Source organism: Corythoichthys intestinalis, chromosome 10 (genome assembly GCF_030265065.1).
Source record: "Corythoichthys intestinalis isolate RoL2023-P3 chromosome 10, ASM3026506v1, whole genome shotgun sequence".
Taxonomy (NCBI): Eukaryota; Metazoa; Chordata; class Actinopteri; order Syngnathiformes; family Syngnathidae; genus Corythoichthys; species Corythoichthys intestinalis.
In genome coordinates this window covers 40,251,099-40,263,116 of record NC_080404.1, presented here as the reverse complement: position 1 = coordinate 40,263,116, position 12,018 = coordinate 40,251,099, and the positions used below count along the sequence as shown (strand labels likewise).

The 12,018-nt window shown below is 37.9% G+C and overlaps 1 protein-coding gene across 6 annotated transcripts in view; it reads right to left on the bottom strand.

Moving 5' to 3' along the window:
- fam204a (family with sequence similarity 204 member A) overlaps positions 1 to 12,018 on the bottom strand; it is a 40,992-nt gene that overhangs the window by 23,496 nt on the left and 5,478 nt on the right. For all 6 annotated transcript variants that reach the window (XM_057848942.1, XM_057848943.1, XM_057848944.1 and 3 more), the window contains exon 5: positions 10,695 to 10,784. In XM_057848942.1, coding sequence (XP_057704925.1) covers positions 10,695 to 10,784 — 90 coding nt within the window. The remainder of the gene's footprint in view (positions 1 to 10,694; positions 10,785 to 12,018) is intronic.

Below are 12,018 nucleotides of genomic sequence, written 5' to 3'. Positions count from 1 at the left end.
AACAAAGAAGAGAGTTTCACTAAACTCTCCGCACGGTGGCCCGAGGGGGGTTGCGCAGGGACAGCCTGCCTAATTCTCTCATGGTGGTGAGGAGAAAGTCCAAATCTGATAAAGTCGAGCTTCTATTAATGCGCTGCTCGTTTTTTTTCTTCATTACAACACAGGCAGGGCAAAGTAAAGGTGCAAAAGAGAACAAAAAAGAAAAATTAATATCACAAAACAGTCTTAGTTCAGGTCTTTGTTTTAGTTAACCTGCAATGTCATTCTGTCAAAATGCCACGGTATCTTTGTTTCAGTCAGTGTTGTTTTTGTGGAAGCCCTCTTAATTTTTGTCTTAGTCATATTTAGCAATTTCAAAGTGTTTTCGTCTTTGTCTAGTTTTCGTCGACGAGATCTCATACAAATTTTGTCTAACTTTAGTCGACAGTAACTCAAAATTATTTCGTTTGTAAAATTCAAAGTCAAAAAATACATCAAGGCTTCCAACAATTTCAAATGAAAACAGACAGGCGAGCACATGTATATGAGCATCTCCAAGGACAACGCCAGCTTTGTGATTGATAATACACACTCAGCAGGAAAGCAATACATTATTTTCAATTAAACGTACCTAAAAGCCACAAATAGTATGTAAAAAAAAAAAAAAAAAAAAAACAGTTGTCCAAGCGTTTAACATCCTCTAGACCTGGGGTGCCCAAGTCCGGTCCTTGAGAGCCCCTATCCAGCTTGTTTTCAATGTCTCCTTCCTTTAACACAACTGAGGAGCCGTTTACATGGTGACTCTCCGAGAAAACGAAAAATTTCAAATTTGCATTCATATGGGCCCGTCTCCATTCGAACAATGTCGCAATTCCGCATGAAAACGATGTAGTATTCATGCCAACCCCAAGGGGGCAGTGCAGATTCACAAGGCGACAGCGAATGATGCACTTTGATCCCACTAAGCTCCTCAGCCCGGAAAAAAATATGCCCGCCCACTCGAAGCAATGGCATTTTTCTTTTGTTTAAAAAGGCACAAAAATGGAAAAAATCAACATATCTAATTTAAAAATATTATTAAAACAGTAAATTATATTATTCCGCCATATTTGCTTTTTTTAATGTTTAGTAGCACCACTGCGCACGCCCAATGTGACGTGTACGAGTGCTGACGTTATTGGCGCGATCTCGCGCCGCGGAAGCCTTTGATATGCATGCGGAGGAAGCCCCCCTCAATCCCCCGCAATCGAATTCTTCCACTTTGGAGTCAAGATTCAGAATTTTTCGTCTTCACCGACACCATATGCATGCGAGGCCATTCCTCTACTCAGTCATTGCGTCTTTGTGTCGCAGAATCGCCATGTAAACTGCCCCTGAATCGAATGATCAGCTCCTCAACACGCTCTGCAGGAGCCTGATAACAATCTTGATTATTTGATTCAGGTGTGTTGGAGGTGGAAGACATGGAAAACCAGCTTGATAGGGGCTATTGAGGACTGGACTTGGGCACCCGTGCTCAAGACTTACTGATCAAAAAAGCAAAGCAGTTCTGCTTTAGACATGCCAGTGTTATAAGAGGACACTTACAATTCTGAAGCTAATGCTAATGCTACGCTAGGATTACATTTACCGTCTGATGATCACTCAGCACAGACCTTGGTAAAGCAACTATACAAGTATAACACCATTTACCATTTACATATTCTCTTTTGCCAAGATAAGAAAGCAAATTTTACCGTGTTTCCAAACAAGCAAGTTGGAGTGCACCTTACCTTGAGACACATCCAAAACTCCGGTGAGAAGGGTGAGCACATGTCACATGAGTGATACGACCCAAACACTGCCACGATGCAAGCTGATGTACTCCACGTAAATGGTAAATTGAGAGTACTTATATAGCGCTTTATCTACATTGTTACAATGTGAAAATGTCACGCATTGTGATCATACGACAGAAACGATGCAGCATTTTCATCTCGTACTCGTCTCGTTAGACAAAAACTGGCATTCGTCTCATTATGTTCTAGTCTCTCAAGCCACGTTTTTAGCTCGTCACATCATTGGCATTAACAAATTGTTCGTCGACGAAATATTTTCGCCATTGTTCACGAAAACAACACTGGTTACAGTTATTCAGGGGGGCCTTTCAAAGCTTAGATTTAGGTCATAGTTCACCTATTTCCAATGACGGCAATAGACCAATCCAATCCGAATCATGGTCTATCGCAGGAAATGGTACTGAAACATGATCAATGGCATCCAACACATTTCAAATGAATTTGAAGTATATCCCTGTTAAAGTTTCTGAATGAGTGAAATGTTACAAAATTGGTTGTAACTTAATAATTAAAAAAAATAAAAATAATAAAAGATTTATTTTAACCCCAAAACAGATACTTAGCAGTTTCAACTCTGACTGAACAAGCTCTACCACCTCATGAAGAAACAGCACAGTTAGCATCTCCCCGGTTAACTGGCTAGCTTGGCCCAGCGCCCAGACACACGCGAGACGCCTCGGGAAGGTGTAGACCTAAATGTATTTTTGACATTATGTCTGACCAAAGGTGGTTATAGAATACAAGTCAATGTCAAATAAAAAAACAACGTGGAATTGGAAGTAGAGGTGGAGCTTATTTACATTAAATTAAAACAATATATATATATATACAGTGTATCACAAAAGTGAGTACACCCCTCACATTTCTGCAGATATTTAAGTATATCTTTTCATGGGACAACACTGACAAAATGACACTTGGACACAATGAAAAGTAGTCTGTGTGTAACTTATCTAATAGAGTTAATTTATTTTGCCCTCAAAATAACTCAAAATATAGCCATTAATATCCAAATCCCTGTCAACAAAAGTGAGTACACCCCTTAGAGACATCCCTAAATGTCCAAATTGAGTACTGCTTGTCATTTTCTTTCCAAAATGTCATGTGACTTGTTACAGGACTGCTGTCAGCATTGCTGCAGAGATTGAAAAGGTGGGGGGCCAGCCTGTTAGTGCTCAGACCATACGCCGCACTCTACATCAAATAGGTGTGCATGGCCGTCACCCCAGGAGGAAGCCTCTTCTGAAGACTCAAATCCACTCACGCTGCAAAGATCAGCCTCTCGTCACTTACACAATGAGTTGCCACAGTATACTACCGCTAGTGTTTAACAAGCTAAATGATGATTGACAGATCTGCGGCTTTGAAGATAGCGCTACAAAGCTTCTCTGGCAAGATCAAAGCAGCACCCCTGTCACTCATTGTTAACTTTAACAAGCAAACTCAAGCTGTCTGCTGAGCAAGAAAAGCAGCAGGAGGCAGAGTGAGAGGCTGTATGTGATCAGATCAGGACAATTCTATAAAATACTGTATTTATTTATTTTTTAATTAAAAAAAAAAAAATCCAAGATGGACTGAGGGCGTGAAGTTTGAAGCGCGAAGTAGTGAGGGATCACTGTATATCAGATTAAAAATGAAATTCACCATTTACATATTGTGTTGATTTCAAGATAAAATATGATAACACTTTATTTGACAGTGGCGCAACTGTCGTAAGACTGTCATAAGACCTTCATAATTATGACATGACACCGTCGTAAATGCTTATGACAGATGTCATTAAGTGTCATCTGGCAAATTTTGTCACTAAATTTGTCTATGTCTAGTCCTTTTACATCCACATTCAAAAGTGACATAATTTGCCAGATGACACTTAATGACATCTGTCATAAGCATTCGTTAATGCTCATGACAGTGTCATGTCGTAAGTATGACGGTCTTAAGACAGTCTTATGACGCCAATGTCAAATAGAGTGTTTGAAAAAAATAAAATATAGTACTACTAACGTCTTATTTGTGTAATTGTTCCGCAATGTATGCTTATACTGTATAAGCACTCATTTGCTTATCTCACTATACTTAATCTTGATGTTTCAAATATGTTTATTGTTACTACGCTACAAAACAAATAACAATATGTCATTAAAGTTACACAGCTTTATCTTATTGCCACATGGTTTAATACACATTCAAACATTTTCTTCTTTATAGGCTTTCTGACATTGTAATATAACTTTTCATTTTCATATTCCTTTGCCTCCTGGAGTCATGAAATGGACCCAACACCCCCCATTGTGGCAGAATGAATAGAGTTTCTGTTTTGAAGTGGTAATGCTCCTCTAATAGTTGAGATGAGTGCTACGGGGAGACTCTACACTCTAACACGGTGTGACAGTCTTTTGTCATAAAATAAAGCCAATTCCTCCACATAAAGGACAACCTCAATTTCAAAAGACCTTACTTGCACTGTTATTTAAATAGAAAAAAAGTGAGTAATTATTAATTTGAAGGATGAATGAAACACAATAACAAAAGAGTTGATTAGCGGAAGACTATTGTTGAGTTCAAAGTCAGGTTTGTCTTACTTGATAGGTATGTTTGGTCCTGAACTTGAGCAAATGTACAAACTTCCCCCTAAAACTAGTAAATATCTGCCACAGTAAATTTTCTTTGTCTTACAGACCTTTAGAAGTGGTCATTCAGGTTAAAAATCATTTCCTATACGGTATAGTATACATTTACAGGCCAAATAAATGTATGTCATTTCATACACAGCGCTCCTTCTGCAGAGTTAGCTTCACTTTTGAAAAAGAGGCCCTGTAGCTTTGTAGTTCGTTATCAACTTTTTTGCACTGCCTCATTTAGCTGAAATAGCTGCAAAATCAATCTGTCAATTGCAAGTTTCGGGACGCTATCACATCTCCTGACAGAGCCTGAGGCTACACCATGTGTCAGTCACTAAATGTTATGCTAATTACAGAATTAATTAGCCTATATGAAAGTTAGAAGTAGTGTAAAAGCGTGTGCATTTATCAAAAGATAGTGAACCTGGTTGCTTAATGGAGGACTTGGACCTTTAAATATGCTGTAGTGGACTGCATGGATTTATTCAGAAGGGTTTTCTTTTCTCCGCATTTGTGTGTTCTTTGGCTTCTGAGACGTATTTAAAAAGCAGTATTACTATGATGAGAAAACTTACATACATCTTTATGAGATGAGATGAAGGAATACATCAGGGAGCTTTGTCTAAGCCATGTAGACACTTATAATCGTTGGTACCTCAGAAGGGATGAGATTTCTACATCTTTGAAAATGTAACTACAGCATTTGTAACGGCATTTGTCAACATGTACTGTATAGCTTGTGTGCACCGATCAACAACGCGTTTTCGTACTTAAAGGGAACCTCGGACTTAAAGACATGTAGGCTTTACAATTGTTCTCTTTTACTAAAATATGTTCTTAGAAACACATTCAATATTGCCATTGATTGTGTTTTTACCTACAGAGGATGTTTTATGCGCACAATGGACGCTCAGGGTGATGACGTAGATTGTGACTGTCACTAGACGAACACTTACGGTGTTCTGCAATTCCTTCCTACGTGGTGACACGTCCAACAGATTAGCACATCGGTTGAAAGAGGCGAGTACTTACTATTTGTGTTTTTATTGAGTCAAAATATCTTTTGCTTGTGTTTCCCTCTCATACGTTTAAGCATTGTGTTTTCTCGTGGTAGCTTTAAAGCAGATTGTTGATCTGTTAACCACATTAGTCACATAGAATATTTAAACCGCCCTTATTTGATATTACTACACTGATGTATTTTTGTAAAGCATCTTTAGTTTGTCCTGTCAGTAGGCATCTAAACAAAACAAGCTGAAAGCACACGGTAGTACTTCGGGGGTCAAATTCGCCTCTTGTACGAACCTCTTGTAAGAACATTTTGGCAGAACACCGGTTTTGTCCTACCCTCGTTTCATCTCATCCCATCTTACTTGTTCATTTTGCTTTTGATGCTCGTTTTGTGAAATATCAACAGTGCTGTGATGCTCATTAATGTTCCTCTCAGGTTCAAAATGAAAGGGCTGAACAGATGACATGTTTATGTCGCTAGAGTAATACTCTGGAAGCCCAGCAGCGTAACCATGTGATGGCACCGCCCTGCGACGTCAACAACAATGGCGACCTACTAGTTAAACTAATTTTGCAAATTGTATAAAACGAAAACATCAAGAGGGGTTTTAATATCACATAATTTTAAATCATAATAACGTTTATCTTTTAAGAACTACAAATCTTTCTATCCGTGGTTCCCTTTAATAAGAACTTTAACAACTAAATTGACTCCTTTCACTACGGAGCTGTAATGTTCAAATGAACAAAGAAAGTCAAAAATAAAACTATAAAATTTGACAAAGTTCAGTTTAGCAAAAATGCTACATGCTGACAGCCAGCTTTCTACTTTTCATTTCACACAGAAAATCATGTCATCAACATGTCATAGCATTTTCTTTCCAAAACAATGCCTAGAGGGACAAGCATGCCTCTTTAGTTCTTCACAGCTGTCATAATGCTTTTGCGTCTTTTGCTAGGAGAACCTGTGTTCACTGCTTCTGTTAAAAGCTTGTCACAATCTTGTCTTGGTGTTACGAGCATAAACAAATTAAAGATCTAAGCTTGCATAAATTAGCCACCCATTTATATAGCCTTCAAATTGATTCTGGCCACACCAAGGACTATTGAGCCAGTAAACATTTGTCACCAAGCCTGTGCCAGAATCCTATACAATTAAGATTTATTTCCATAATACACTTTTGGCTTCAAGCTATTGCGTTTGAGTTCAAAAGTGACCGGTGTCAGACTTTTTCTTAGTTGCAGTACTTCTACAGTATGGTACTTCTAATTAGTCACGTTACTCTTCTAGTGGGAAAGAAATTATCACTGCTAAACAAGGAAAGGAGCATGCCAGAATGTTGTCAGGTCCCATCAACGTTCTGGCAAAACGCAAAGGGAGGCAAGAACCTCGGCTCTGGCTCAAACCTTCCACCAGCACTATAAGAGGCTTTTTGAAAGTACAGTGCAGGTGCCAGTCACAATGGCTTTTCTTTAAGTCCTCAAATTTGTAGTTTGCACAAACTTTGGATAAAAATGTAACATACCGTACCAGTGATGCACAAAGCACTTGATATAAGTCAATTTTTCTTTTTTTCTCAAGAGGATCCATATTTTTAGAGCCTGATATTAATGATGTAAAATTGGTTTGCACTTTAAAATGAGAAATTAACTTGAAATGTAAACAAACATTACAAATAAGTTGCAAAAATGACCCAAAAAATTGTCTGCCAAACAAACGCGTGCCGATTACCGGTTTCAAGGTGTACCGTGGTATGTAAAAGTCAAGGTTTCAAAACCGTAAAAAATTTCCGTCATACCGTCCCTATGGCATTCGCTATTTTTTATGTCCCAAAAATGCAGGGAGAAATCCCTTGCTTGCAGCTGCAAGGCTCAACCCTCCCACACCGGTTGTTGCTCAGTGTCAGTGAGTCAGATGTGCTACATGATGGCTGGGGGAGGTGAAACTCCTGAACTTTTTTACCCATCGAAAAAAACGAAATCACTGGTATGGGAATACTTCAGCTACAGAAAAGTTACAGACGGCCGCAGCTTAGAGAAGGAAGGCCAACCGACATGTAAAACATGTTTGCGGAGGGTGGTTTAAACAATTTTAAAAATTAAAGGTTCATTAACACTGTCATGAATGTTTCCCACCAGCTACAAGAGTTAACTCCAGTATGCTTAGTGTGTCTAGCGGTGGTAAAACATGGTGTTTTTTTCTCTCTGGCAACTGTCTGTGTGTGTATAATGTAAACACGATACGACTCATACACACGTGCTTTTTATGGAAAATAATTAACTTATTTTTGTTCTGATGGTAATGTACTGTATAGCTGTGACTGAGGGTTTAGGCTCACCGAATGTAGTGCATTTATTTTTATTAATAATTTAATTTTTTTAAATCCCAATATTATACCTATGTTCCAATTTACTAACATTTTGAAAAATATAAATCCTGTTGAATGGAAAAAAAAAAGTTAAAACACCTCAAAATAACACATTTTAGAGCTGTAATTGAAATACCGTAATACCATGATATTTTGGCTTAAGGTTATCATACCGTCAGAATATAATTCCGGCACATTCCTACTGCCAAATCTATATATGTAAAATTTAGAATTTTGAGGTTTTGTTTAATATTTTCCATTAGAAAAAGATGCAAATCTGCAGATCTAAGAGGAATGCTACAATAGCACTTACTCTTAATTCAATACCGTATTTTTCGGACTATAAGTCGCATTTTTTTGTCATAGTTTGGCAGGGGGGTGCGACTTATACTCTGGAGCAATTTATGTGTGAAATTATTAACACATTATTATATCATTTCACATATTATTTTGGTGTTTTGGAGTGACACTGATGGTTTGGTAAACTTGTTAGCACGTTCTTTATGCTATAGTTATCTGAATAACTCTTAATAGCTCTGTTACGTTAACATACCGGCCACGTTCGCATTCCGTTGTTCATGCATCATGTAACGTTATCATAATGTACACTTATTCAGCATGTTGTTCTTTATTGTGGTTTTATTTTAAATTGCTTTTCAAGATGACATATCTGTTCTATGTGTTGGATTTTATCCAGTAAATTTCCTCCAAAAATGCGACATATACTCTGGTGCGACTTATATATTTTTTTTCCTTTTCGTTGTACATTTTTGGGCTGGTGCGACTTATACTCAGGTGCGACTTATAGTCCGAAAAATATGGTAGATTGATTTACATCTACAGGAAATATAATTATTTAGTTTGCAGATTTTGTACCATTGTAACTAAAGGTGTAACGGTACATGTAATAGTATTGAACTGTTTCGGTACGTGGTAGTCGGTTCGGAACGGACGTGTACCGAACGAGTTTCTGACGTAATATAACCCTTACTTTTCGAGGCTGTGAGTCGATCGGGTTACAGTTTCTTTGTACAGATTATATTTACACCGTCTTCTCTACTATGAGGACCAACACGGTAGGACAGTCCAGAAACGTCAACTGCGCGACAACGTGGCCGCCGCGAGAACGCAGTGAAACGCGGGCGTTAGAGTTAATCAGCCAATTCACATCAGTCGCAGTGCGGCCGCGTGTTAGATGCGTCTCAGAAACGGCTCAACGCGACGCACGGGAAAAGAACGGCAAAGTTTATTATTTGACGCGAGACGCGGCCCTTCTGCGTCAATGTCAATACTACTAGCTAGGTTCTGGCCGAAAGTCACTCGTGTAATAATACGGTGGATCCGGTGGATTTTCAAACTAACATGCAATCGTAACCAACTTTTTAAGTCCATCAGATCTCTTGAGTGGTAGATCGGGGCACAGTTGACTTGTCTTTGTTGATTTACGGCTGTCTTCTCTGCTATAATAATAACCAACACGGCCCCATGTTCAATACAAAGCCCTCCTACCACAACAAAACAAGTAGGAACTAATATTCACATAGAAACTGAAGTTATACAACATAAAATATACAATATTAATGAATACTACATCACATTTGTAAAATATAAAGACATAATAAAATAAATAATAGCCCATTTAAATAAAATAAATTGAAATGAGCTAAACACCTGTAATTAAATAATAAGAATAATACAAACATCCTGCTTACACAATTTAATTAATTAATTTCTCTGTGGCGCTTTAACTTGAGAAAATCCACCAATAAAGCTTTTGAAAACCTTTCATAAGAAAAAAATATGTTTCATTGAGGCATTTCATTTGTAAAATACATGTTAAAATCTTTGTCATTGGGATTGCTTTTCTCTTTAGCCAGGACTTCTTTTTTCGTCTTTCTTTCAGAAAGAAAGCTGACGAATACGCAGGGTCTGAAAGGCAAATTGTTGTTGTATTATCTAATTATACCTGCTACTTTTTGAGCAGAATTCTAGCTTTGTATAGGCTAATTTTTTATTGTTGAAAGCACAAAAGTGTGTAATAAACAACTAGCACATTTATATTTTGCATTTTGTTTTTTTACTGTACCGAAAATGAACCGAACCGTGACCTCAAAACCAAGGTACGTACCGAACCGAGATTTTTGTGTACCGTTACACCCCTAATTGTAACAGAAATACTCATATGAAGAAGTCCCAACTTCCAACTGCAGATTGGGGGGAATTTCAGTTAAGCCAATTAATAAAATCACTAGTGAGTGCCTATATGTAGCATTGTTACCACAGCAAAACTCCTAAATTTGGGCCATTAAATAGAGAAAAAAAAAGTCAAAGAACATAGCCAGTGTTAAATGTTTGCATATGTTGCAAAATGCCAACATGTATTAAATGCTGTCAGCAAAATACATCAAGAAACAAAGAACTCTAATTTTAAGGAAGGTAAATCAAATATAGCTCCTGTTTCTTTTTAAATACAATTACATGTTCAGGGATACACTTTATGCTAAATTACTTTCAAACCACTTGATCCTTGATGCCTACCAAGACGGTACGTTACAAACTTCAGGCGTTGCATTTAGGGACATGTACACTTCAAAGGTATGAAACTCATACCTGCGGAATTATTTAAGCATTGGCTTGAAAGCAATGTTCCCTTCATTAAAAAGCAGAGCCAAAAGTCCTTTAAAACTGCAGCACTTCAAAACTAAGGGGAGGGCTTTCCATTAACTCAATGGAAAAGGGCTGCAGGACTGAATGGCGGCTGTCTGGGTGTGTTTATGTTCTTCTATGTCTTTGCGGCAGAAATGGCCACGGATCCATTAGCCTGATTTGTCACAGCGCAAGCACCCCAAAGATCTCTTATCAGCACAATGTACCTCTCGAGTGGCGAGTCTGTCGCTCATCTCCTCCGCCTTTGCAGTGTCCCCTTCAGCGATGGCCTTCTCTATGCTCTTTTCTAGGCCGGACTGCATGAAGAGGGGGAAAAAAAATCAGCCCTTTTTGGTGGGGGGAAAAGGAAAAAAGTGGTGATGGGGGGAAATCAAAGACTAACTTCAAAAGTCCCCAGGGCCGTATTTTTAATATGATTGCCATTACTACAAATATGTAGATTTCCCCTTACAAATGAAACCCTTTTTGATTGGATATTAGTGGGGAAATCTTAAAAAATGCTACAGGAGATTACCAAACATAAATGTCACTTTAATTACAAATTTCCATTACGGGACGAAGCAGAGCTTTGTGATCGCGAGGCAGTTCTGCTATGATGAGACTATCTATGGTAGCAGACCACCAGATTTCTTCAGTGCCAAAATATCATCATATTAAAGTAAAATACGAGGGAAGAAGTGTCTCCTTTGAGGAAACATTAGTGGAACTCAACTCAAATATTCATAAATGAATGTGAGGAAAATATTGTTGTTCCCACCAAAACGTTCATAATTTTCCGCAAGTAATCATCATTTTCAATACCGTGCTAAAATTAGCAGACAGTGACATCCTTCTTTGTATCCCATAAGCAAAACTAAGACATTCATTATCATTAGATGGGAAAATGCATTTGAGGGATGAAAAGGGGCTCATTATACAAATGTAAAAAAGTTCTGGTTTCATTCAGCCTCTTTATCTCTTGAGCTGTACGGTTTCGCTCATCAAAATGAAACTAAATCACTATGGTCTCAATTGAATTAAATATAAATATACCAAAAATAATGACTACAATCATTTCAAATTGAAATGAGAGCAGTTTTTATTCTTTAGGTCAGTTATAACGCTCATTACATTTTGCTTCATTTGCAGTTTGACTTGAATTTTAATATACACAACTTGTGAGACACTGGAGAAAATGGTGCAATTTTTTATACCTATCATAAAATTCATATTCAAGCTCCTGTTTCTCTTGCTAAGCAAAATTTGGGGTTTTTATGAGGATTTGCAGAGTGAAGGAGAACCCCACATCTGACTTTAATCTCAACCGCACAAGAAAGGAGTGTGCCTCTAATCTTATCACTAAATGTAGCTGAACATAATCCTTAATATTCTACTCAATGTCAGGTTGAGTTTCCGGGAGGATTTTTCTAATCCAGATGTCATATCAAATAAAACAATGAGAGGACATGGTGGCATGGAAACACAAAGGATGTGACAGTGTTACCAAAAGCAACGACAGACACCGCATTAACCTCACCCGCAGATAAGATG